General features: G+C 46.6%; 2 protein-coding genes across 3 annotated transcripts in view; one reads left to right on the top strand and one right to left on the bottom strand.

Moving 5' to 3' along the window:
- The window catches only part of CCNYL1 (cyclin Y like 1), a 31,150-nt gene extending 13,009 nt beyond the window's left edge, over positions 1-18,141 (top strand). The window contains exons 3-10 of one of the 2 annotated variants that reach the window (XM_061378513.1): positions 1,070-1,104; positions 2,822-2,922; positions 4,345-4,380; positions 5,069-5,120; positions 6,696-6,815; positions 8,824-8,990; positions 13,363-13,525; positions 16,394-18,141. In XM_061378513.1, coding sequence (XP_061234497.1) covers positions 1,070-1,104; positions 2,822-2,922; positions 4,345-4,380; positions 5,069-5,120; positions 6,696-6,815; positions 8,824-8,990; positions 13,363-13,525; positions 16,394-16,510 — 791 coding nt within the window. In that variant the 3' untranslated portion in view covers positions 16,511-18,141. The remainder of the gene's footprint in view (positions 1-1,069; positions 1,105-2,821; positions 2,923-4,344; positions 4,381-5,068; positions 5,121-6,695; positions 6,816-8,823; positions 8,991-13,362; positions 13,526-16,393) is intronic. The other variant, XM_061378519.1, reaches the window with a different exon arrangement.
- Positions 18,142-23,452: 5,311 nt separating this feature from the next.
- Positions 23,453-25,748, bottom strand: FZD5 (frizzled class receptor 5). The gene has a single exon (XM_061378446.1). The coding sequence runs from the start codon at positions 25,639-25,641 to the stop codon at positions 23,917-23,919; it is 1,725 nt and encodes a 574-aa protein (XP_061234430.1). The 5' UTR covers positions 25,642-25,748; the 3' UTR covers positions 23,453-23,916.
- Positions 25,749-27,715: the final 1,967 nt, after the last annotated feature.

Genomic DNA, 27,715 nt, shown 5'->3' with positions numbered 1-27,715 from the left:
GAAGAATTTATTTTCAAATTTCACTGAATCTTCTCTAGTTAACCTTCCATAGAAGTAGTAGAATTAAGATAGCTAAGTTCCCTCTCACTGAGATGTTACCAGGATTATGAGTTTCATTTATGCAAAAAGAAGAATTTTGGATACTCTGTTCCAATAGTTAATTTTCCTAAGTATGTAAGAGAACATGATCAAAACTTCAGAGCAGTCACCTGTCCAGGCTGGTCACATTTGTATAGCTTTCTGCATGTGTGCAACTTTCAGCTCTCCTTTAACAGCTCTGTTTTACTTCTACTGTTAGAATCATAGAATAGTTAGGGTTGGAAAGGACCTTAAGATCATCAAGTTCCAACCCCCCTGCCATGGGCAGGGACACCTCGCTCTAAACCATCTCACCCAAGGCTTCGTCCAACCTGGCCTTGAACACTGCCAGGGATGGAGCATCCACAACCTCCCTGGGCAAACCTCCCTGTTACAGCTGGAAGCTACACCTTGCAGTCTTTTTGAAAAGCTGACACAGTTTACAATTGCCAGATAACATGGTTGTGTTTATATGATTAATAGGCATAGCTTGGGCCAGCATCTTCTGTAGAATGAAATAGGTTTTTTACCCTTTGCTGTGTAATAGGAGGAGTGAGAATACGTGTATATAATGCTGGGCACTTCACTTCCCCCTTGTGTCTCTTTGGTAGATTCAGTGTGTGATGTTTTTACTTCTGATTGATAACTGTTTGCTGTTGGATGTTGAACAGTGTCTATTTGAACTACCTGAAATCATCCAGTTTTTCATGATGCAGAGCATCTCTTCAAACCTGATGTTTTTCCCTTAGTGGGATGGGTAGATGTAGTTCTTAAATGTACACGTAAATAGTTGGAGGTAGCATGTAGTTAACTAGCTTGATAAAACTTAGGGTTTTTTCCTCAAAATGCTTTTCCAGACACCTGGAGTCAAATTTGAAACTTCTGATCCTCATGTACTTCAGAAGACTAGATTAATAGAATGGCTTTATGGAATGTAAATTGGCGTTGTATTTAAAAAACCTTTCAGTTCACATTCTTTCTCTCTTTCTAGTGCGAGAGAAGAGGAAGAGTAACCACATCAATCATGTAAGTAAAACAGATTCTTTGTGTGCTATATAGATGATGTTAGCATACTGGGACAAAGATAAATTCAAGAAACAACTGTGGTAGTGCTGCATATATAGTCCTACACATGTTCCAAATTCTCCATAGCAAGATAAAACTGAATTATCTTTGTCTGTAAGAACTAAACAGGCACAGTATCACAGAGCACAGAACAAATGACATCAGAAGAGTAAGACTGCATTTTTTTTTGTTGTGTCAGTTTTGAGCATTTCATAACAGTAAAGGAGAAATACAAGTCAGACTGCCTACTTAAAGCAAATGAAACTGGATTAATTTCTCACCTAAGGTGATAAGTCTCAAATGACTTGCTGCTTGAGCATCACTGTAGGACTTACTGTGAGGAATGTATCCAGCATGAAGCGAGGATGATGAACAAACATCACCATCGGCATGATAAACAAAAGAGAATCTGTCAGTTTTAAAATCTGAAACATGCTCTAAGCTCTCTCTGCAAATATTAGCTGGTTTCGACACTTCATTTGCAAAAGAAATCCCCCAAAAATACCCACCAAAAAAGAAAACCAACCCATAAAAAAGGTGCAATGTCATTAATAAGTGCATAAAAAAATTACTGACTAGTAAAGTTAAAAATGGAAGTTATTAACACAAAGCTTAAAAAATACTGCCTAGCAAAAGTACCTACTGATGAGTTACTGGTAAGATAATGATATTTCAAGTCTGTTATGTTTAATATGATTATATAGGTGGATCCTATTTTTTATTCCTTTTCTTTCTATTTCAGTTCCAGCTTTAGTCTGCCAGCACCCAGTGAAATGTGATTGTATTGTTTTTGCTGGCAAACTTTAGCTGGAATGGGAAATATTCCCAGGCAGCCGTTGCTGGATAAAGGGTGCCAACATTTTCATTTGGAAGACTTGCAAGGTTTTGGACAAGGGATTTAAAAAAGATTCTGGCAAAAACTAACAAACCATGAACTGCTTGATTAAAATCCTCCCTCAATTATGACATCCTAGCTCTAGTGCAAGGCATTCACTAAAAATGCTCAGGGAAGCCTGACTTAGTGTTCTACAGGAAGCTTTCTTACAGTATGAAATTTACAGGATTGGGGTAGATGATGGCACATACTGCTAGCTCTGAACAGTGAAAGTAAGAGTCACAGTATTACTGTATTTCCAGATTGCAGACACTAAACAAGACACGAGTAAAGAAATTTGGTAGCTTGGGTTTTTTTTACTGAAATATAACAAGACAAAACCCCAAATGCAAAATTACCTTTACATGGAACGATACTGGATAACCAGAAAATGTAAAGATATAGGATATAAAACAGGGAAATTGATGATAAAGGAGTCACAGGGAAATCTAATAAAGTACATCATGGGAGGGAAAACAGACTTGAACTGCAAGAATGGCATGGAGGAGAACTGAGAAGATTGACAGACTTACTTCTTTAGCCACAGCTATTCTTTCTGAAAACTACTTATCTAAACCCATCATGTTGTATATTTATTACAAGGGATATTTATAAACCCATCTTGCACAAAGGGTATCCCTCAGGAACTTGATGGCTATAGAGTAGCTTACATAGCGGGAGCAGTCACCTACAGAGACCTCCTGTGCGGTAACTATTTGAGGTGTAAAGCCAGTATTCAGTGTGGTAAGCCAAAGCTTACAGAATCCCTGTCCTTGAATGTGTTTCTGTTCTCTTTCTCCGAAGGTTTCTCCTGGGCAGCTTACAAAAAAGTACAGCTCATGCTCAACAATATTTATAGATGACAGCACCGTCAGTCAACCTAACCTTAGAAGCACAATAAAGTGGTAAGAGCCATTTGTCATCAAGAAAGGGCTGAGTAGCATTGCAAGGTTTATTTGGGATTTTGTGATGGTCTTATCTGTTCTCAAGCCAGTTGCATATGTGAATCAGAGGAGCACAGCACTGGTTATTCAGGTTGGTCATGGAAGGGGTATAGAGGTCTGGTTAATGATGACTGCTTATTTTAGTTACAGAGCTAACCTACTGTTGTATTTAAAAGTAGTAATTGTGCACTGGAGAATCTGAGGCAGTGCAGAAGTGTCAGCGTTTTGGGGTTTAAAAGTGTATGTTGGGGTGGGGAGCCCGAGGGCTTTGCACTGAAAGCCAAATCCAGAAACTCTCAATCTGGGAAAACTTTGAATGGATTTTGTATAGAGATGCCAGGAAAGTTTGCCGGCCTGTATTTGCTACTTGCCAGTGGTATTAGCCTGCCCTCTAGTTGTGGATAACGGTGTGTTGCTGGGTTTAGTTGTAGCCGTTCTACTTGGTCTCTATTAGTTATTTTACGTGAGTTTGGTAATTGATTAGTCTTCTTGGTTCTCCAATGGAAATGGCTGTTTGCCCTGTTGTTCTGGGTACTACAGAGTCAGTTCTTTGTGCACAGACAATAACAGCCAAGAACCGAGAAGAGAATTTTACTGTGCTTGAAGGAAAAGAAAGAAAAGTAGCTTCAGGGCCAGAAAGCTTTACTGTTGTAACAGGTTAGTAAAGTTTGGAAAGTCTGAGTTGATTTGTAGCTTTAAAATTTGATTTCAGACAAAGGTGTCTAGCATGTCACTCCTGTTCTAGAGAAGAAAGTGCTTAAAAGATGGTGCTTGTGCCATTTTAAAGTGGTCTACAGCTGGTAATAGATCAGAGCTTGCCTATGATGGATTCCTGTGATATCCGTGTTCCTGTTGTTACTGCCAGTAAAGAATCTGAAATTTGGCCACATTAGATAAGCATCAATATAAAATCTGTTGCCTTACGTGACTCAGCAGAGACTGAGATCTGTTGTTCTTTCCTTCTTGGATTATGTTGGCATAGTATCATTTTTATTATTTGCCTTATTTTTTAGACAGTGACTAAAATAACCAGGATGCAGAGTTAAAACATTAGCAGAATCTCTACAATCATGCATGTAACACCAAACAGAACTTGTATTTTAGTTGTGAATAGTCCACATTTCCAATAAATGTTGCCTTTTACGTTTCATCAGGCAATGAAGGTACATGTTTAAAATGCGGCATAACATTTATTTTGTGGCACAAGTATCTGTACAATGAATGTAGGAGCAGTTTGGCTAGCAAATTTAATTTGGCCAGCTTCCCTTCAGGCAGGTAAATGAATGTGAGAGTAAGCCAATATGTAATGGATTCTGAACATTCAGTAAAATAACGTGCACAGAATATGCTTTAAGTCTTTTTTTTCTCTTTCTCCTTTTTTAGTGTAACTTTAGCAATATTCTACCATATAAAGAACAGGTGAGAGAACTCTTTTTTCTCTGAAATACAACTTTCTTTTTGAGCCAGGGATGATATGGTCTTGGGGACTTCAGTAACAGCCAGTTGAAAAATCTTGCACTTCATGTTGTATCTGCTTCCTCTTTGTACCCCCTCTTCAGCTGATATAGAAGGGTCAGTAATACACCCATCCAATGGCACAACGCTGCATTGATAATGAAGCCTAAAAAGACAAAACAGGGGGAGCCCAGAAAACAGACTTAATTCACCACAAATCAGAGTTTGGACTTTGTTTAGTTTTTCCTGAATGCAGAGGTATACATCAGTATTGATGGGTGAATGAACACTCAGTCCCATGCACAAATAACCCTTGCCATTATAGCTTTTTTCAGTGTATGCTTCAAAATTACAGCTGCCTTTTTGAAGTAAATGCTATTGTTGAGGCAGTTTCACATTTTAAGTGAGAACTGTACCAAGCATAATCTGAGAACATGGATAGCTATTCATTGTTTAGCTTCTTACATATTCAGCTCGAAGAGCTCATCATTAAATGCTTTGCAAAAATACAAGTTAACTTCATACCATATTACAGGAAAAGTTGAACTATGAAGTATATCTCTTTATCTACTTTAATGAATAATACTTTGTAGTAGAGCATAGCATTACCAAATAATTCCTGTTGCTAAACCAGAGATTTTTTACTTCGTAGAGATTCTGACAGATCATTGGATATTTTTGATGAAAAGTCTCATCCTCTCACAGTAAGTAACTTTTTGATCCTCTGAATGTGTATCAACACACGTAGTTTTTAACATCTTGGATTTGTATTGTTTAAGTAAGTCGAAAATGTCTTGGCACTAGGTCACAATCAAATAGATCTTAAATTGCATCTGTGTATGTAATACACAGTGCAAACAGTGTTGTCTGGACTGTTGATACCAGCTAGATCATGAGCAGGTTGCAAAGTAAATTTGGTTTTCTATGCTTTGGAATATAAGTAGAAAGCAAGCACCTGACGAGTCTTGCATATTTTGTATCCAGACTTTCTTGTCTAAGTACTTTCTTCCCCTCTTCAACACTACTTTTAATTAAAGTCTTTCCTATTTATTTAGGAATACATGGTTAATGTGCCTAACCTTTTAAATAACTGCAAGCAGGAGAACATGGTCCATGAAGCATCTTGCAAAGTAGGAGACAGTGGGTTTGGCCTTTAAAAAGGCTGAAAGCAAAGTGTTAAAGCTGGTACAATTCTAATGTGACTGGTACTGGTACACCTTTTAAGGCAGTCTTTAAGATGCAAAACCTCATAACACAGGCAAGCTTAAGAGTAAAGTGTCCAGTTTGAGCACTACCAGCTTAATGACTGTCCTGCAGAACCATTTCCTTTGTTTTTCATTTGGAATTAATTTAGCAAAGCTCTAGTGGCTTTAAAAATTCAGTTTGCTCAGGGACTTACGTGAGTGAATGCAGCTTGGTGTATCTCACAGATACATTATTTAGCTGTTATTCCAAGTTTGTCAGAGTGTCATCCCTAAATGTGACCCATTGTGCTAGGAATTGTACATTGAATAAATACAACTCTTCACTCAATGAAAATAATGATCAACTTTGAAGAGCTGTATGGAAGAGTTCTTGTATGGACTGTGGTGCTTCAGGAGAGAAGTCTGATCCAAAACTGTTTTGACTACCTGAATCTGTTGTTTCACATGGAAATATCTAATGTAAGATGAACTCCACTTTGTCAGACAATTTCACTGCTTTATTTACCAACCTGACATCTTTTGATCCTGTGGTACAGTCTACCTCCCATTTAATGAGTATGGATAGAGGAAAATCCTTGTGTCCTTTAGGAAACACTTAAAGGTCTCTTTGATCTTACTGCAGTATACAGACAGAAATATAGTAAGGGCTGTATGTCATACTTATGAGGGGAAAGATAAAATGGTTTTTTAGTTTCTATAGGAGTGGGGTTTTGGCTGAGTACCTACAGTTCCTTCAGAAGGATTAATTACATGGAAGACATCTTTAAACACCCTTAAAGATTCAGTCACAAGGAGTCCAAATCTCTATTGACCCTAATACTAGAAATAACAAACCCCAAGTTACCAGCATCACAGAGCTCAGTTGCAAATACCAGCCCTTTCCTCCTCAGTTCCAGCCAGGAAAAACATATTTCCAGCTTTTGTACTGGTCATAGTGCAGGAATTATGCAACAGGGATCCTGCTCATGCTGTTCCTGCTTCTACTCAGTGAGAAGGACCATGCATGTGTGGCTCTTGTTTAAAGTCAGTGTTAAGTAAGCTAGATTCTCAGTAATTGAGAGAACTTTCTTTCAGCGGGAAGAAGTTCCAGATGACTACTACAAGCATGACCCTGACCACAAGCACATCTACCGGTTTGTTCGGACGCTTTTCAGTGCTGCACAGCTGACAGCTGAATGTGCAATAGTGACACTGGTAAGAGATGCCTGATTACTGAAATGGAGCTTTTGGAAGACTTTTTTGCTCTTCCCATCAATGAGTGAACTGGGCCAAACTGACATTTAAACTGTTGCAGTATCTCATGAAACGTTCTTAATGAAGGCACTGTACAAGTGAGTTCATTAGAGAAGATTTCTAAGTAGTCATGGAAGTGGTTAATTAAAAAGGAACTTCCTTTTCTATATATGAATATGTACGGCTTAATTACTTGCCCAGTCACACTGTTTCATAATGTGTAACTTGTTGAAGAACCTCAAGAAAAGCAGAACAGTGAGACACCATAAATAGCGGGTTGTAATGAGATCAGACACAAAGACATCTTTTATTTCGGTTGTGTGGAAGGGAAAACAGGAGTTTGAGTTTCATATTAACCAGAACAGTGCAAGTAGGAGTGCTGAAGAAGGGGTTGAGGATCAGTAGAGTAGGAACTCCAGGAGGCAAATGTTCTCATTATTAAGGTCTTCAACTATTTTAACCTTTCTATCAAACCTTTTTTTTATTCAACCAAAGAGGCTACGATTTTTTTTCCCCATGGAGGTACTTGGGACTTGAGAACAATTGTAAGAAAATAATCTCACTGCAGTTTGTTTGATTTTTAGAAAGCAAGATGGATATAAAAGATTGCAATACTGACTGTGTATATACACACCAATATATGCATGCATATACAAATACTGTGTATGAAGGGAAAGAAACACAACCTGTATAATTGTTGCATTAGACATCTCTTAAACTGCACTATGTTGCATACTGTCCTTCAGTCTCCATTGTGGCTTCTTTCTGAAGAACAGTCTGAAAGGAGAGCAGAACTGTGACCAAAAGACAATATGGAAATTAAGCAAACTCAGCTTGAAGGACTCTCTTTAATAAGGAAATAAGTAATTGAAAGGGCCGAATAGTTAGAAACGCTAAAAGTACTTAGAGATTTTTGCTTTTTCAAAGACGTGGATGCAATTTTAACAGAACAAGATGACAGCTAACACTGCGCAATCTAGCCAGCTCTTTACAGAGTTAAAGTGGATTTCACCGCTAGATGGCTCTGTTACTATAGGAACACCTTTAGTCCACTTGAAGGCTACAAGTAGAGGATGGAAAGAAAAGTGGGAAGACCCTAGTAATAGATTGATCCTGCCGTTAGACCTGCACCTACTAGTTTATCTGGACTTAATTGAGGGAATAGAACACTAAATTCAGCTATCCAGATTTGAAAGTGCAGATTACTGTGGTGTTCATTATGAAGGTGTGAAATAGTGGAAGACTTTTAAGGATGGGACTGATTCCATGTCTGTGGGCTGATCTGAGATTACATGGGAGGAATAAATAAAAGACCAAGATATATCTTTAGCCTTGGGTATCTTTCACTATCTATCTAAGCAGTTGGTGATGTAGATGAAAGCAGAGGGTGATGCTGTTGGAGGTGAAGGATTGAAGTCTGTTCTTTTCCAAATGAAGTAGGAATAGCACTATAACACCCTTCATTGTGGAAAGATAGCAATTAATGCATCTTTGTCCCATGACTACAGATCACAGTGCAGGTTTTAGCACTTCCTGTTAAGCTACAAGTGCTGAACCTTAAAGGTGATGAAAGGCGAGTGTGATCTTGAGTGATTTACTATCCTAGATAGGCCCTAATGAAAACTTGTCAATGACTGCATGACTCGGTGATGCAAAGAACTCTGTCAGTGTCTTCCTGAAACAACAGTGCTCACTGCTTGCTCAGAACTTATTCTCCAGTACCTTTATTGTATACCTTGGTGGTCCAGTTCTTATGTCACAATAAAAAAAATGGAATCTGTAAATCCTGAAAGTTTGGATTCTAAAGTGGAAGTAGTAATCACTTATACTTACTTTGACATACTTAATGGTAATGGGATGAAATAGTAGTATTGGACTGTCATGCTTGCTGCTCAGAACTCCATTCTAATTGCACACATAAAACCGTTTGTTTGTTGTTTATTTGGGTTTTTTTCCTCCCTTTCTACAGGTGTATTTGGAAAGGCTTTTAACCTATGCAGAGATAGACATATGCCCTAGTAACTGGAAGAGGATAGTCCTAGGAGCTATTCTTCTGGCTTCTAAAGTGTGGGATGATCAAGCTGTGTGGAATGTGGATTATTGCCAAATACTGAAGGACATCACTGTTGAGGACATGTAAGTTGCAAGGTTTGGCTAATCTGCAGTGGTGGGGATTTTTGGTTTTGGGTTTGTTTGTTTTGGTGGGTTGGGTGGTTTTTTTTAATGGCAATTTTTTGGATCATGCAATAAAAATGTTTGGTGCTATGATACAGGTACATGATGTATATCTGGTGTCTGGCCTCCTTCCCTTTTTTAACCTTGGAAACTTTGCATAACCCTACTTTGAGACAAATCTGTATTAATATTTCTAATGACTTGGGTGAGTAACTTTGCAGTTAGTTTTCTGTACTTTCTTTCCCCAAGCGATGAGCCATGGGCTGGCTGCTTGTTTCCAGTTTGGTTTTCCTGCACTGGTGTAACTGTGAAGTGCCCAGTTCATAGCCTGATCAGCATTCTTTTGTGGGAGAAAAACACAAAGTGAACTCAGTTTGTTCCCTGCCTTGTCTGGTGTAGAATTTGAAAAACTGCAGGGTAAGCCATGACTAGTGGCTGCTCTTGTATCCAGCTAAGGCCTAAATATCTCAGTGTCTGAGTTCCTAGCTGCTGCCGCTGGCAGGCAGGTGTCATTTGTGTTGGGATCTGTCATTGCATGTGTTACATCCAGCTGCTGCTACAGCTCATCCTCTTTGGATGAGTTCTTGGACATGTGTACAGTGCTGAGAACAAAATCCTCAGTCTTACTACTGCTTGTTTATGTAAGGCTGATCCTTGTATATATTCCTGTCTCAGGTGTAGATTTCAGCTTTTTAGGAATTTTGAATCTGCTGTCTTGCCTTGGTGCCTTAAGCCCTACGATTTCTGCAGTTTCAGGGGATGTTCATCCTTGTGGCTTCAGGCTCATACTACAGGCTGGAGGCATGCTTACGTTGTGTGGATTTGGCCATTAGATTTTGTGTTAAATTCCTTCTTGCAAAGTTCTGTGTCTGAGAGCTTTGAGATGTCAGTATTACTGTTTTAATTCTATTTGCCAGCTTCTCCCCCTATTTGTGTTGTTACCTCAGTGGTAGAACTGCTAGAAGGCTAGCTTAGTCTCAGGCTCTCTGGCCTTAATAATCTTCATGATATGTTTTATGTAGGGTTGAGTTTAATCATGCTGCTGTGCTGTAACTGAGCATGTGTCCAGGCCTACGTAGTAACAGCCAGTTCTAGTACAGGAGCAGTCTGAGGTGGCAGAGGTTTGCACACAGTGCCGGAAGGCTGCCTGTGTGAGAGAGTCTCTTCTTGCCCCAGGCTTTCTTCCTTGGATTCAGCCTAAAGCTAATGTTTAAAGTATAGTAAGTAATTATTTATCTGGGACTCTCTAGGAGGAGGAGTATCCAGTTTTCTTCCCTTTGGGGGTGGGACAGCATTTCTAATAATGGGGGAGTTAGTTACCTGCACCAAAACACTTTTTGTTATTCAAGTTATTTCATATCACAGACCGCAAAAACAGTATCTTGTTTCATACATACCCCTTGCCTGGGAGTTCTTTGTCTCCAAATGCAGGGCTGTGCCAACCCTGCTTCCAGGAAAGCATAATTAGTGTTTTTATACAATGTGCATCTTCACTCAACCTGGCTCAGAGTGCTCATCTGTCTGAGGAACATACTTGAAGCGTTGCTGCAAATTACTCTGAGATGGCTGAAGTGGGGTCAGTGATGCTAGGAGTGCTGGAGTATACATCTTGCTCTTTTTGATGTCTCCTCTTCTAGCCCTATTTGGGACAAATCAAATTGATAGCACTGAAAATATCTGTAACAAGCAGGATGTTTATTCTCTATTGCCTATGCCTGGTCTCCTGAAATTGTCAGTACTTACATTTTCAAAGCAGTGATGGTGGTAAAGAAAATAGATAGAATTTAGGCATATTTTTTCCTCCACTCTGAAGATGGGATTTTTGTAATCCCATCTCATTTGAAATTATTTAGACCTTTGAATTTAGGTATGGGCAGAAACTCTACAACCCCTGTCTGACAGGGGACACGTGGTGTCCATCTCAGGCCCCACACTGCTGCAGCTTGGCAGACTCCACTGCTCCTGGGTTGGATAACATCATCATAACTGGAACATTGGAAAACTGCTTAAAATACTCAGCAAGATTAAGTCTGTAAGTCTGCTTTCAGTTAATAGCCGGTACTATAGTTAATTGTCAGCTTTAGTACTTCCAGTATGTTTTAAACTAGTCACTTGATGGTGAGCATTCCATATTCTGAATGCAAGTGTTACTGAGAGAAAACAATTGGCAAAGGAGTTCCTTCTAACGCTGGAGATGGTTGGTGATGCTGCAGAAAAATCCACCCAAAACACTAGCAGCTCCCAGCTTAAAGGTTGCTTGGCAGGACTCAACCTGGTATCACTCCCTGGGTGGGCCATTCCTGTGCAGTAAAGGACTGGTGGCAAGTTTCGTTTGTGAACTGTCTGTGAATCTCCCTCTTGGCGCTGTGTATCTATAACGATCTCACTAACCTGATGGGTACTCTTGTTGAGCCACTGCAAGCCAAGCATGGGAGTAATACCCCTCTGGAGTTGCTGAAAGGGTTAAGGTCTGGTTTAGTTCATGCATTTTGCAAATCTATGTGTGAATGTGTCCAAGCCAGGCACCTCTTCTGCAGGCAGCATTGGTGCACCTTGTTCTCAGAAAACTGTTAGTGGGTTAAAGTCTAGTAAAGGATACGTGATCCGTACCTCACAACCAGCAGATGAGTTCATTTGCCTTTGCCTCTTCCTACTCGACATAGGTAAAATGTTCATCTGCCTTTTTTCTATCACAAGCCTTTTCTTAGGTGTTTTGTTTTGTTTTGTTTTTTTACTGAAATGGGGTGGGGGTGTTTGGTTGGGTTTTTTTTTTTTGGGGGGGGTCTCTGTTTTTATTTGTTTTGCTTATTTCTAATGGGGAAAAAATCAAAGGGAATTAAATAAATAGCATTTTGGAAGTCATCCTTTGTCAAAACTTGCTTGCTTTGATGAGGGTGAATTCATAATCACTGAAAAATTAACCGTGCAGCTGCTAATCTTGCTATGATTGCCTGTAAGGAGACACTCGCTGTTCATTCTTTTGGCTACATGTATTTGTAAATAAGGCACAGAAAACACACGGGCGTTATCCTCTGCCAGGTTTTAAACTACTGTTAATAGACTTGTTAATCCAATGAAGAATTGTATTTTTAAAGAATTAAAATGTATTAGCCTAGCGAGTACAAAAGGGGCAGTGAAGAGCATTTATTCATAGGGTAAATCAGCTGATCATCAAAACATTATCTGATTTACATTTCTATAGGCTTATGACCATATGAACAGGAAATTAATTTTGGCACTAGGTTCAATGCTACTCGAGTCCACTATGCTAGAAACAAGCACAAAGCTGCTATTCATGTTGAGACCCGCCAGCCAATGCAGGACACAACCCGTATTTAATAATAATGTTATAATTTCCTTGATTTATCTCCCCTCCTCTGATAGGTAAAACATCTATTCTAAAAGCTCCCTAAAAGCAAGAACAACCTTGGCACTGAATTTGTGCCGCTTACCTTCTGCTGTATTCCCAGTTGGCCTGTACAGCTAAATTCTGCTGAGTTAGCGTTGAACTGAACTGCTTGGTTTGGGTGCCACCTGTTTCTTCTGGGTTAACCTGTAAACCATTGGGTTTTTGCTCTGTGGAGCACCTCTGATGTAGCTAACCGCAGTACAGTAGCTGAAGCAGCCTTTTGCATGTCATGGCGCTCTCCCCACTTTCCCCCAAATATTTAGCCCACTGAAAACAGACGAGTGAGTAAAAACTGGACAGTGCCCTTTGCCATAGTACTTTGTTATCCTGCCTAATGCTATTGAGGAGAAAATTCCTTCTCCCACCTAATGCTGCTTATTTATTTATTTATTGGAGATGAATCCATGTTGCTTCAAGAGGCTTTTTTCTGTGAGATAATAGCAGCAGCTCTTCATAGATCCATTTGTTGCCGTGGTGATCTGCCTACTCCTTTTGTTAGTCCGCCTCTACTTCAATAAACCCCCTTCCTGTTATCAGCCTGGTGAAAATGTCTGCAAGTTCTTCAGAGCTAATAAACAGCATACATCATTCCTTTCATCTGATCACTATAGTGTGGGGCCGTGCGAGAGTGAGAATGGCACATGAATTGTACAGCTGCACTAATGGAACTCCGAAGAATGAACCTCCCCGGTCAGCCGAGCGAGTGCACGACAGGGCACTACCTTTCTCTCTGAGCCGGAGGTGCCAGGACTCAAAAAGCTGCACCTTGTTTTGAGCACTGCTCTCTCAAAACGAACAAGGCAGAGCTCTCGATGACTGTTTCAGAGTTGCTGGGTTTAAAACCAAGCTTGAGGTCTCTTCAGTGTTTTCAGCCAGCTAAAACAATCTTTCTTCCCTTTGTCTCCTGTCCCTTACACCTCCTAGGAACGAGATGGAAAGACACTTCTTGGAGCTACTGCAGTTCAATATCAATGTTCCTGCCAGTGTTTACGCCAAATATTACTTTGATCTTCGCTCTCTAGCCGATGACAATAACCTGAGCTTTCTGCTGGAGCCTCTCAGTAAAGAGAGAGCACAGAAACTGGAGGTAATGGTCTGAGATTGCCTGAGCAGGGGACTCTGTATGTGTAGTAAGAGCATCTGTTGCTAATCATGTTAAGTGGCAGTTAGAAAAACTAAAAAGCTTTTAAATTAGTGTATTACAGGCTAATTTAACCCCTTTATAACTGCAGTTAGCATTTCTAAAACCGTGCCTAGGCTAAGCTAGTATTCTGAGGAAAGGAAGGGACAGAGGTTACGGAAGTCTAACAGATCACAAAGTAAAATGGATGTTATTTTGGGAACTGTAGCTCAGCTAGGCTACTTCAGATTGAAAGGATTAGTGTCACATGTAATGGATTGTCTGTCCTTCCCTGGCCACAGTCTGTATTCCAAGCACCTAGAGACAGTCACACTCAGACCTTTCTAAATACTACCAGCTGAAGGTTTCCCACTGCATCCCACTGCACAGCTGCTTTTAGATTTAGAGGGAGCAGTCTTAACTGCTCTCATGGTTTAATAAACCATTTGTCTGGGGACAGCTGCAGAAATAATACGTTTCTTTCCACAACTTTCAGAACCTCACCTTTGCAAAGAAATGTTGCTTTAAGATAAACTTTTGAAATAGCCCCTTCTTAGGAGTCCTTCAGAATGCCCAGAGGAGTGTAAATACACATTACTGGCCCTTTCTGCTCCATGGGAAAGGCTGCCTTGTGTGCGTCCCCACAGCCTTCTTTGGTACGAAGGCTCATGTTAAAGTGTCTCGTACTCTTGCAGAGTCATTTTCCATATTGCTGGAGATGTATCAGACGTTTTGGAAATAGCTAAATTACCTGTGTTCCCAGGCAAAATTCCGTGTTCGATCAGTGCAACCTTTCATCTGTCCAGGTTTAATGGATGACTCTGCGTGTTGTTTTGTTGACCTTTCAGCAAAGGCATTACCGCAGGCCCTGTGTACACTGATACCATAGCCCCTTTCAAAGAGGGGTGTGCTACGGTATTCTTGGCTTACATTGTTCCATTGTCCACCCCCAATGATTCTGCCAAGTGCCAGGTTTTATTTCATCAGAAGTGGCTGAACTTTGGGAGTAAGTGTGATCCCTCCTGGTCCTTTGGAATGATAGGTATGATATGCCTACAAATTCCTCTATTTAAAGTTAAGCAGTGAAACTCTTCTGCTTTGTCTCACCCGTGTTACTTGCACTTTAAGCTAACACTGTCACTAATTGTAAATGTGGTTGTAGGGCAGTTCATATTCCACAGGAAATTGTTTACTGAACTGCTCAGTGCCCAGGCATAAGTGGATGATTTACAGATTGTGAGCCTGTTTTGTTTCTTCTTTGCTAGCATTTGGGGGCTTGGTATTTAAAACCAGAGTAGTTTTCAGTACAGTGTGTGAATTGCCATAATGTATTTACTAATGCATGCACATAGGAGATTTGGGGAGGTTAATTCTAAACGTGCTAAATGTTTAAACTATTTGCTAAAATTTTGAATTCTGCCTTTTGGCTAGAAGCACACGAGCAGTCGATAGGAGCCTGTATGAAGCAGTAAATTAGTATTCCAGGGATTGAAAAGTGATTTACACCATATGGGCGACTGGGGCTAAATATGTCAACACAGGTTGCTTTATGATTGATGTCCTAGCATTAAAACAGGATGGAGAGTCTGTCTGGTCTTGCACCGGGAGCTCATGCAGCCAGTGTCTTAAAGAATGCCCCTCTCGAGCCAAATGCATGCCTCCAGAAGGTCGGCAGAAATAAATGTAAATAATTATTTTAAACCACACTTAGAAGTTTATTCATGCTCAGAGTGCTTTTCACCTTTTGAACTTCCAGAACACTGGGCTGTGCTGAATGGGTGCTGTCTTAAAGGGAAGGTGTAGGCTTGTAGCTGATGGCAGGACTCTGAAAGTTCATCTGGTGATAGGTGGTAAATTATTAATGAAAGTAAATGTTCAGGACTGAAATTCGGTTCAGCCTGTTATTACAGGTATCCTTATTTATTTATTTGCATTGGTAATGCCTGAAGGCTCCTATCAGAAATAGGCCTTGCAGGGGAGGACACACGGTGTTTTCTGGTCAACCATGTGTTATTAGGATTTAAATAATGAGGCTTGTTGCTAGAACAGCTGCACCAGAATAAAGGCTACTTGACTAGCTAGGTAAGCAGAGCAGAAGCAAGCTAGTAAATGGTGGAAAAGCAGTTAAATACTAAGTAAGTTGTCCACATGTGCTGGTATTTAATAGCTGTATCAAAGTGCCATGGCCATTGCCATGACATTGAGCAGTGAGCTGCCCTCCCTTCTCAGACCTCTTCAGGAACGTGATCATGTGAGTGACCCCAAGAAGAGCAGACTGGGGACAAGGTATAGAGAAGGTAAAGGGAAAAGGGAGACCTGATTAGAGCTTCATTTGCTAGGCTCGTGTGCACTGAAAGGCCAAGGACACAGTGCCCGAGGGAGTGCAGAAACCTTTCCAGTTTCACCCTTTTCTCTTACAGAAATGGCTGTGTGTGCAGTATTGTACTGTTAAAATGTCTGTGCTGCTGCGTGCGCCAGACCTAGCTGCTAGGTGTAGTTTTGAACATAACTTCCACAGACCCTTGAGTGTGAAATGGATTCAAGTTTTCCATTAGACAGTGAGACTGGTAAAAGAATGAAGATACTTGGATATGGAAAGCACTCACCTTCTTTATGTCTTGCTTCCTGATGGATAGGGTTCTGTTAGCATGGGGACAGACCCCTTTAGTGTTTTCCCTCCAAAGTAGTTCTTACTGACTCTCATTCTAGGTAACAAAGTAGTGTGACTGCTATAGAGTGCCTGCTTCGTTGGCACTGCACTTGCAAAAGCTCCCTTGAAATGACCAAACTTTTCTAATGTATACTTTTCCTTTTGTATCTGTGCGTGATATCCAGGCTATCTCCCGGCTGTGTGAAGACAAATACAAAGACTTGTCAAAAGCTGCTATGAGACGATCTTTCAGTGCTGATAACTTAGTTGGTATCCGCCGTTCTAATGCCATCCTCTCCTGAGGAGAGAGAAAGGTGCAGCACCATGAACCAGCATCCGTGTGAATCAAAGGAATACCACCACTCCATGCACACAAGCCAGTGGTGATGGTGTCTTCCAGCAAGAGGAGGAGAGGAGAGTAAACTAGCCAAGGGAGCCCAGAGCTCGAGGCGCATACTTGGTGCAAAAGACAAGACCTTTGTCAAATCGACTCTCTCCTCCTTCTTATGTATCCAGAGGTGCAAAAAGAAACTTCTCTCCTTCTATCCCCCACAGATGTTTGCTTACTATGTAGGCCTATAGCTGTGAACTCTTGAGGTTTTTAATAATAAGTAGTTTTAAATTTTAGAATTTAAACATTAACCACATGACTATAGTTACAATGTTCTGCCCTCCTCTCCCTGGCATCCAGAGTCTCACTGCATTTGTATCTCAGGTCGATGCAGTGTTAACAAAAACAAAACATGGGACTCAGAGAGTATAAAGCCACTCTGGAGCTGAAAAGAGTAGCATAGACACGTGTTGATGGTTTTTCCCTGGTTTGGCTACTAAAAGCTGCTATTGTTGGTGATCTGTTCATAACCAAGAAGCTGCCCAGAAGGAAGGAATTCCAGCTCTCTGCACCCACAACTTCACTCCAGTAGGGATTGTCAAAAGACTTTGAATGTTTTGACTGGGAGCAGAGATATGGGTTTATGTATTGTTAAAGTATATAGGGTCCATGCTGCATTTCTTGTGAATTATGGTGCTTCTCTCATTTTCTAATACTTGTATTGCTTTGAAAGAGGCGCAATCTGTACATTTTACTGAGGCATTGAATGAGAAAGTTGGTCTAGAAACATCGTCACCATCCCAACTGTGTAGCAATCCAGTGGTGAATGGCGTGTGTGCAGCACTGCTTCTCTGAGTTCTACTGCAGGTCTCTTGTGCTATATACAGTGGAGTTCCTAAAGCTGATAGTGTGCATCCATCTGGATCTCCTTGGGTTTGTGTTTCTTGGGAGGGATTTACATTCATAATGAGGCAGTGATCAGTTTGCGAATCCTGGACTACCTGACCAGGTAGATGATTGATTGGAAAATATTGTGCTCAGTTGAGAATTATGAAAAGCTTTCTATAAACCCTGTTTTTTATTTTTGTTTCCAAAGTGAATTTTATCTTGTGCAGCTGCTCTAGAGGCTTGGGTTTTGCTCTTTCTGAGACTTTGGAATGGAGCTTACTTTCAGGCTCTGAAACTGAACTCTAAGACTCTTCCTGTCACAGGTCTTTGTAGTATCTTCCCTTCTTGGATACAAATAGATTCTAGGCAGTTAGTCCTAGGAGCAGATCTCCCTCCGACTGGCACGGGTTTTGTGCACTTCCTCTTCCAGCCAAGGCCCAGAAACTTACACTGAACAGCAGCAAGTCCATTTGCCTTTGAGAGTGGGGCTGCAGGAGTGCGGTCAGCGGTTTGGCTGCACCCAGCTGTTCAAATGATGCATACAGCCTTTTGCGGTGTGCAAACAGGCCAGCCCCTGGCTCCCAAATCCATGGAACTTGGCACTTCAGGTATTGATCACAGTTCAATTTTGAAAATAACGCTACATCTTCAGGTGGTTTTTCCTTTCTCATGTTTGTATTAAAAGAAAAGCTAATAAACTCTATTTTAATTAAAGTCAAAGGTGAAGTGTGCCTTCTGTAGAGCGTCTGGTTTCAGGCCCCTCACGAGCAGCTGGTGCTGGGCAGCTTCTCTCCAGTATGAAAGAAGGAGCCCCAGTGGTATGAGATAAGGACTCTCCATTCCCTGGACCAGTCCCTGGCCTTCATTTTGTGACAGTGACTCATGAATGTGTGGGGAGCCAGTGCCAGAGCTCATTTGGTGTCCTTGGGAATTAGACCTGACTAGGGCTGCTCAAATAACCACTCTATGACAGTTCCTTTGCATTCAAATGGCCTTTAAGTAGGACCATTCTTGCTGGAGGTGGTTTGATGGTAACTCCTCCCTTGAGGAACACTAAATGGGATGCTACAAGTGACCTAATTGCTAATGAGCTTTCCTTCCCATGGCACCACCAGGTGCTTCAACTTTGTGGGATCAGCCTGATGCACTTTCCTGTGGGCTGGTACATGGTTTCTGCAAACACAGCCATGCAGCAGTGGGGTGTGTAGCAGCGCTTGGGGTTGTCACTGACCTTTTTTGCCAAGTGGGATGGAGGCTATTCCCGCTGATCCAATGGCAGGTGAATGACAGCTCGAGCTGACAGCTGCCTCTGCACTATATCCTGCAGGAGACTGCTGAGCTCAGTTCTGCCTGGCTTTAGTTGTACTGCAGCATAGCCCAGAGCATGTTGTCAATAGCATTGTGATCTGTTCAGCAGACACTAAGCAGGGCTCCGCTACACCTCAGTTTCTTGAGAGGGAAAAGAGCAATTCCATTTAACACTCTGGTTCCCCCTCCCAAAAGAGTCAGACCCTGGAAAACACAGCTCATGGGTTTCTTGGGTAAACAATGAAAAGTAAACCACATGGCTCCCTTTCGCAGGGATGAGCAGTGATGGTGTTTCAGGAGGAATTACATTTAAGGGGTTCTTCTGGAAGGTGAGCTGGGGAGGGAGATGCCCTCTTAACTTTCTCTGTTCTTTATATGGTGGCAGCACTGTTCTCAAAAAGGCAAAAGGAAACCTGCCGTCACAGTTAGAATACTGGAATTGCAGAGGTAGGCACCTAGCTCTGCTCCCAGGGAAGAGCAGCCAGCTACAGGATCAATGTGCCTTGTTGCTCTTAATCCAACGTTTTTAATCTGTTGAGGTGACCTCTGCCTGCACTTGGTTCAGGGCAGCACCCCCCATCCAGCAGTGAATGCTGTTTGCAGAGACAACAGCTATGTTAGGGACCAACAGGAATCCTGTGAGCACCAGTAAGACTCAACACAAGCACCATGTGTCCGCAGGGGCAGGAACCCAGGGATGGATCTGTGGGCTACGTGATGCCTTCAGCCCTCAGCAGCCCTTTCCCTCTGTGTACAGGAACTGTGTATGCTGTTTCCAAGGGGATCTCATGAGAACCTCTCCAGTGTGGGTTTGGCAGGTAAGAGGACAGGTACTTCAGGGGCAGAATGAACGTCAATACCAGGGCTTCTGGCCCTAAGAGTGTAGGCATTGAGCATAACCTGAGTGAGCAGAAAGGGATAGAAGAGCAATAGAGCCAAGGGCTTGTACAGGGGTTGGCAGGCGTGCGTGGGGCAGGGTGCACTGGTGGGGTCAGTGCTTGGCATCGGGCAGGCTGCTGCCTCCCTCCTGTGCTGGTGTTTCCCACAGCACAACAGCGTTACGTAGGAATGAGTTTCCATAGTGTTATTTGGGAAAACTCCACTTGCACCCAGTGAGGTGTTTGACAATATACAATGAATGACATAGTGCTGCCAGAGGGCCTATAGTGCGCTTACTAACACCACCACCCCACAACTGACTGCCTCACCTGCCTGAACACGGGATTGTTTGTCATAGGATTAGCAAAGTCTCAGGCTGCCTTTGTGGACAAGGCATGTTTTAGGTGGAACAACCACTTTGGCTTTGCCCTATGCTATTAAAACCTATTTGAGAAGCCACACGGTCCCTGTGCTATCAGTGACACTCTCCATGCTTCCCAGCCTGAAACCGTGCTGCATTTGCGCTGGTCAACCCGAGGGAAGCCAGTGATTGCCTTGAGGATGGCCTAAGTTGACCAAATGGGCCATGGAGATCACAGGAGTGACACAGCAGCACAGCATCAAGCTGTGCACAGCCACGTGTGCTCATAGGAGCAGAGTCCTACAGGTGCTTTGTAATCGGCTCCCTGCAGTAATGGCCCTTCCCTTCCCATGGAAAGGTGGCTTAAATGGATACAGCGCTGCCAAACTGCTGTTTGCTGAGGAGCTGAGGACACGGCAGCTCCCTGGGAGGCAAGGGTGATAACATGGCCCCCAGCAAGGTGCTGGAGTTTATCGCAAGGCAGCAGGAGCATCCACAGCTCCTCAGCAACAGCATGAGACCCTGCATGTCCCCACACACCCCAGAACAGGTGCCCTGCATGCCATAGGATCAGTCCCTCCCCGTGTGGTTTGCCTCTACTTGAGCAGTGGGCGCAGATCACCCGGCACTGTGGAATCAGGTGAGTCAGTCTGTGTGGCTGTCAGGTTTATCGCTGGATGCTGGAATGCTGCTTCCAGGTAAGCGATCCTATCTAGTGGGACCTGGTGTGTGCCTACACACCTAACTAGATAGCAGAGTCCTACACCATTAGTCACCATTAGAGCCAGCCTTAACCCCTTGCTGTCCTTCCTGAAGCGCTCCTCCCAACACAGAGCGCACAGCAGATGGCAACACGGACACTCACATCGGCAGCAGCGTCCTGCTCCACTGGGAGCTGTCACCTGCTTGGCCTGAGGAGTATCAAAGGGCACCTCCTCGGGGCAGGAGCTGATCCTGTGCAAACTGCAGAGCGCCAATAGAAGTTGATGGTTAACCCTCTTCTACAGGCGAGCTGTGACCTTGGCCCGTCAAGGAAACTGGCTGTCAGCGAGGCCACGGGCACCAGCTGGAAGCACAGCAGCCCCTGAGGATTAAACCCGGCTCAGAGACAGGCTCCTCACCCAGGCTGCAACACGCAGCATCCATGCACACCAAACGCACTACTGCTGCCCCACAGCAGTGCATCTGCCTCACCAGCCCCCCCAATCCCTGGTGACACCAGCCCTGCACAGCCCTCCAGCACATGCTGCCCTGTTGTGTACCCCCCAGTTGAGTTTTTATGGCAATTCATATCCCAGCAGAAGCAAAGAAAACCACACACACGCTTGCTTTTGGTCCTCATAAATAACTAATCTCCATACTTCTCTTTGAATAAAACTTCTTCAGCTTTTCACAAAATATAGTACAGGTATTTAAACAACAGGGAACAGCATCGGGAACGGAAGAGGCAAAACCCAATGCATGAATTGGCCACAGCATACAGGGCACACGGCAAACGCTCCTTTCCCCCCTCCAGCCACTTGTTGCTGAGAAGCCAGGCTTGCACACACATTGATTGCATTAACCTGCCATCAGATCGAAGCTGAAAACGCTCGTGCATTTTTCAATAGGCAACGGTTTGTAGCTAAGCCTGGATTTCTTTTTAACCTTAAAAAAAGAGCTTTACAGTCAGTTGCACTTTGGAAATAAAACAAAAACAACAAAACACCACCTTTGACATGGTTTTGTTCATTGTATTGCATGATGTGTGTTTAGCTGTATCTACAAAAGGCACTATAGAAAGAGAGGAGTCCAGCCAGGCGTGGATTGGAGCAGGTTGGAGTCATTTAATGCCCTGGATTACAACACAAGACTACCCACAGCACCTCTGCACCTGACCTGCCTTGCTGCCGAGAACACACCTGCCCCAAACCCGTATCAAAGGTCACTACAGCTTGTGTATGTACAATCCAGGCTATAATACAGCTATTTACAGTTCCTAACACACCGTGCTGCAGGTCTGTCCACGGGGAAGTACTGCAACACGCTGCAGGGAGAGAGACCTGCCGCAAGAGCGCTGATCGGAGCACCTGAGCAGCCCCTGCGCCGCTGCCCCTGCACCGCTGGCTGCTCTGGCCACAGCGCCCCAGACACGCACACGGTACCTGGTGCCACTGGAGCATCCCCTCACTTCCAGGCTTTGGCTTTAAAACAAGGTGGAAACCGTCTTGACTGAAGTGGCCCAAGGGTGCTGAGCACAACCCCGGGTCCTTGCAGTCCCGCGGGAGCAAAGCCAGCGGTTGTTCCCCAATGCTCAGGCAGCCAGGTCAGGGTGCCACGCTTGAAGAAGGGCAGAAAGGACTTGAGTAACGGCTGGGTGGTTACATACAACATCACCACTGAGGGCAGCAGGGAGGGAAAAGAAGCAAACCAGCCTGAAAACCAGAGCAAAACACAGCAAAAAAACCCACCCCCTATTCCCCCCCAAAAACCAAAGGGGTGTTTGAGCACCCAGCCCTGCCCCATCCCGCGCTGCAGCGGGAGCCCCTCGCCCTTCCTGTGCTCGGTGAAGCTGACAGCAGCGTTCCCCCCACCCTGCCATCACTCTGCTTATCAAAGCCCTGCTGCCACCAGCGCTTAACACCAGGCTCCGTGTCTGCCAGTGCTCTGCTGCTGCCGGACCTGGGGGAGCGGCAGGGAAGGGAGTGCGAGCGCTCTGCTGAGTTTTCCCCAAACTCACCGCTCGCTCCCGAAGCCGGCACTGCCTGCGACAGCGGAAAAAGCAGCACCGAGTGTTGAAGCCGCAAGAAGTGGCAAACCCAGCGGCTCCCCAGCCCTGCGCCCGGCTGGGAACCCCCATGCACACAGCACCCGGTGCGCTGGGCAGGCCAGGGGCAGGGGGTGCTGGTGCTGCCGCACCCCGCGTAACCTGCACAGCACGAGTGGGGAGCGAGAAACTCACCCCGCTGCAGAGCAGAGGCGCGGGGCAGCACCGGACGCTTCCCAGGCACACGGCGGCTCAGGAGGAAGCTGCTCTTGGTGCTAAGGCCAGCGGTGCCCAGGGCTCCCTGTGACCCCGGTGCTGGGACAGCCGCCTCGTCACCCGCACAGCCCCTGGAGCTGCTCCAGGGTGGTGGAGCCGGCTGCCCAGTGCACAGCACTGGCTGAACCTGGGATTCGGTGCCATGAGCTGAGCCCCACCAGCACCATCCCCTGCCCGGGGCGAGCCAGCATGTACGGCCCGAGGGGGAGAAGGGACCTTGGGGTTGCCTGGTTCCCACCTGCACTGCAGGCAGTTGGGACCCCATCCCTGCCCCACCACTGCCCGCGAAGTCCCTGGTCACACAGCTCCCTCCATCCTGCCCCTCCACAACACGGAGCTGTACCGGGGCTCCGGGGGCTGTAGGGGCACCGTTCTGCTGCTGCCCAGCCGGAAGGCAGCCCCCACTACCAGCTCTCCCCGGATCCTCCTCACCCCCCCCCCCCCCCCAAGATCTAGTGAGCTGCTCGGTGCCAGTGCCAGCACCAGCATCACCTGGGGTTGGGGACACCACCTGCCCTGCCTGCTGCAGCTCTCCCCTTCACCCAGCACCAGCAAAACCTGCCCAGAGGCTCCCGGTGGGAAACAAATCAGTGCTCAAGGGCTACCTGCCACCTGACCGGCCCATAGGCAGCAGCACCCTTGGACCCCAGGCTGGACATGGGACCCCAAATGGGGCATACACCATGATGCCGGGCCCGAGGCTTCCCTGCCCCTCTGCCCCTACATTGCTGGGAACACCTCTCCCTGCCCTGCCTGGGGCTGCTCCATGCCCTGCGGGCACACACACTTGGTCCCAGGCAGCACTACCATACAGGGGGCTGAGTATGCCAGGGTAGCCCAGCTGCCAGCCCCTCTTCTGTGGCCCAGGGTCTTTGTAACCCTCTCCTCCCTGTGGCTGGGGTCATCGAGGCTCCCTCGGTCACACGTGGGACAGCGGGACCTGTTTGTGGTAGGAGGCCATGCTGGGCAGCACCGTCCTGCCGGCCAGTGCCGGACTGGCCTCACCATACACCGAGGCTCCCGCAGGCTTCCTGGCCCGGCAGCAGCGGGCTGTGAAGCGCCTCCAGGACTCTAGCGTCTTGCCAGACCAAATCCAGACACCGGAGGTGATGCCCACCACAAGGCACATGAAGTACTTGAGCATGAAGACAGCATAGTCGGGCTTGGGGCGGTGGGGATCCCCTGGGCAGGAGCAGTTCTGCGCCTGCTCCCACGCCTCCCGGTTGTGCTGCTCGTAGATGTAGCAGGCGATGACGATGGTGGCAGGCACGGTGTAGAGCATGGTGAAGATGCCGATGCGGATCATCAGCTTCTCCAGCTTGTCAGTCTTGGTGCCGCCCTGCTTGATCACGCTGCGGATGCGAAAGAGTGAGACGAAGCCAGCCAGCAGGAAGAGGCTGCCAGTGAAGAGATAAACCACCAGCGGTGCCAGCACAAAGCCCCGCAGGTTCTCCAGGCTCTGGTTGCCCACGTAGCAAACCCCAGCCACCGGGTCACCATCCACGGAGCTGAGCGCCAGCACAGCAATGGATTTGGCACTGGGGATGAGCCAGGCAGCCAGGTGGAAGTACTGTGCGTAGCTGGCGATGGCTTCGTTGCCCCACTTCATGCCAGCAGCCAGGAACCAGGTGAGGGACAGGATGACCCACCAGATGGAGCTGGCCATGCCAAAGAAGTAGAGGAGAAGGAAAACCACGGTGCAGAGGGCAGGGCCTGTGGTCTCATAGTGGATGTGGTGGTGCTCCGGGTTGCAAGCCACGTTGGCATGCCCTGCCACCAGCCGCACGATGTAGCCCACAGAGACGAAGAGGTAGCAAGCAGAGAGGAAAATGATGGGGCGCTCGGGGTACTTGAAGCGCTCCATGTCAATGAGGAAGGTGGCCACAGTGGTGGAGGTGGAGAGGAAGCAGAGGATGGACCAGAGACCGATCCAGAAGGTGGCGAAAGTCTTCTCGTCCTGGGTAAAGTAGGGCTGGTAGCAGGGGATGGCGCAGTTGGGTACCTGCCCCGTCCTGATACGGTTGTACAGCGGATGGGACTCCTTGTTGATGGGAATCAGAGGCGCTTTGCACTTGCACGTCCGGCCACAGTCCAGACCCGAGGGGCGCTGCCCATCAAGAGGAACCAGGTTTTTGGTTGCATCCTTGGCCGGGCGCGTGGGCTTCCCGAAGAAAGGCGGCAGGGTGGTGGCTTCCGTGCGGTTGTAGCCCATGCAGAGCACCTCGGTGTCCCCCAGCACCGGCAGGCTGTCGCAGCTCATCCTCTCGGGCCAGGCGAAGCCGTACTGCTGCATGATGGGCGAGCAGCCCGCCTTGGCCCGCTCGCAGACGGAGCGGCAGGGGGGCAGCGGCTTGGTGTAGTCGGGCAGGCAGATGGGGGTGTACATGCTGCAGAGGAAGAAGCGCAGGTCCGGGGAGCACTGGATCTCCACCAGCGGCCAGAACTGGTGCACCTCCAGCCCGGCCTCGTCCTGCGTGTCGTGGTTGAACTGGTTGGGCATGTAGGTGAGGTTGTAGCCGATGCCCTTGCACATCGGCACCGTGATCTCCTGGCACACCAGCGCCTTGGAGGCGGCGCGCCCCGCCGCCGGCAGCCCCAGCAGCAGCGGCAGCCCCAGCAGCAGCGGCAGCCCCCGGCCGCCCATGGCCGCCGCGCGTCCTACCGCAGCCGCATGCCCCGGCCACCTGCAGCCGCCGCGCCGGGACCGGGGCTCCGCCAGCACCGGCACCGGGACCGGCACCTCCACCGCCGCCGCCGCCACCTGCGCTCTGGGGCGGCCGGGCGGCCCCGCGCCGCGCCGCGCCCGCGCCCCGCCCCGCGGCACGCCCCCCTCCGCGGCCCCGCCCCGGGAGCGCCCGTGGGCCCGCCCCGCACGGGGCTCCGCGTCCTGCCGCGCTCCGGACCGGCGGCGGCGCTGCCTGAGCGCCGAGAGCTCCGACCCGCGCCCTGTCCGTGCAGGGCCCCGCTCGCCCCTGTCGGCGCGAAGGGCAGAGCGGGACGGGGGCAGCGGCTGCAGGAGGAGGAGGCGGTGCCTGCGGTGGTGCCGCTTCACCGCTGCTTGTCGGAGCCTTCAGCCCCTCTCCGCGCGAAAGGGGCCTCACCCCGCCGTAACGGACGGGGCAAAAGGGGAGCCCTGGGCCGGCGGAGCCGCGCACGGGTCCTGCCCCGCCTTTCCCTTCCTCCGGTAACCGTACTGAAGCCCCAGTACAAGGGTCGCGGCAGCATCTCCCGCTGGCTCCCCCTGCCGCTGCCCGCGCCCCGGCGCCCGCCCCCCGCAACGCGGGGGCTCCGCGGGAAGGAGGGGACCCGGGACACGCGGGCTCCTGCCAGAGCGACCGCATGGATCGCGCTCGGCTGCCTCATGTGAGGAACCTGAGCTCCCGCACGAGCAAACACCGAAGTTACAGCCCGGTCTTCAGAGCCTTCCGCGGCACATGCAGGGCATGCAGGGGAGCACTTGCTTCAGAACCCAGCTGTGGGAGTCGCAGGCTGCACCCGCTATGGCAGCACGCTTATTCTGGCCAAGCAGAAAGGCTGCCCCCAAGCCCTTGCACAGGGGCTCGTCACTCCTCAGCAGATGGGGATGGAAGGACAACTGAGACCAGAGTACTCACATACAGCACTGGATTTGCTAGTCAAGACAGACCCACGGCACATCATGTACAGGGACAGCTCACATTCAGCCCTGGTGCTGCAGAACACCAACACCCCAAATATCCCCAGTGCCCAGAAAGCAAAGACTCAGGGCAGGACTTAGCCCCTGTCTTCCACACAGACGTAAAACCTGGCTTGACTACTGCCCTGTGGCCAGTGGCCCTTGCGTCTGTGGGCACTGACTGCTGCTACCACACACCAAAGTCCCCAGTGATATTAAGGCCAGAGATCTCATTCCCTCCTCCAAAATCCTGTGTGTCTACAAGTCCACCCAGTCTAGATGTGCATATCATGTGGCACTGCTGACCTTGATGCTGAACAACTTCTTTTTGTTTGAAAGAAAAAGGCAAAAAAAAAAGGCTCAAGTCCCTACACCTCTTTGCTTTATGCTGCAAGTTTTGCCTGTAATAAAACTGCAGAGAAGAGAATTACCAGTCACATGTTCCTTTGGAGCACAGTGGCATACCCCTGTAGCAGGATCTATAACTTTTAATTCTCCCCAATAACGAGTTTCTGTGGACTAGCAGCCCAGCAGAAAGCAATCACAGTTTCATTATGGCTTTCAGTTGATTATCTAAATTATAGCTGAAAGCAGAGGGCAGCCTTTTTATTATCATCATTGCTGTACAATTAGAAAATGCTGATGAAGCTCCATGAGAGCAGAAATTCTCTTTTTCTGCTGGTAGTTTTCATTTTTCAAGCATTCCCTTGGGCAGTATCTTGGTTTGATTTGACACACAATGAGGAACAGGTATAGAGGTGGCAAGGGGGAAGATAAGAAGGGGAAATGGGGGTGCTCTTCATTTCAGCTAGTCCATCAACTCTTGTAGCCTGGTTCAGGTTTCACCACTCCTCCAGATGTACCTAATTCTTAGAGCCTGGCTGTAAATAATGCTATATTGCCTACACTGGAGACACATAAAACCCAATTAAAAACCAGGTAGACATCTGTTGGCTTGCTCTGTGCTTCTGCTTCCTTTTTGTTTCCATGAATACACAGCAGAGCAGCCAGAACAGGACTGAATATGGTGCAAGTGCAAGTACAGTTGATAGGCTTGTTATTA

The sequence above is a fragment of the Neopsephotus bourkii genome, unplaced genomic scaffold, assembly GCF_033783945.1.
Source record: "Neopsephotus bourkii isolate Nb327-2 ecotype Australia unplaced genomic scaffold, CSIRO-AGI_Nbou_v1 NB_196, whole genome shotgun sequence".
Classification (NCBI taxonomy): domain Eukaryota; kingdom Metazoa; phylum Chordata; class Aves; order Psittaciformes; family Psittacidae; genus Neopsephotus; species Neopsephotus bourkii.
The sequence above is the reverse complement of the archived record's forward strand: the minus strand, read 5'-3'. Positions and strand labels throughout refer to the sequence as shown.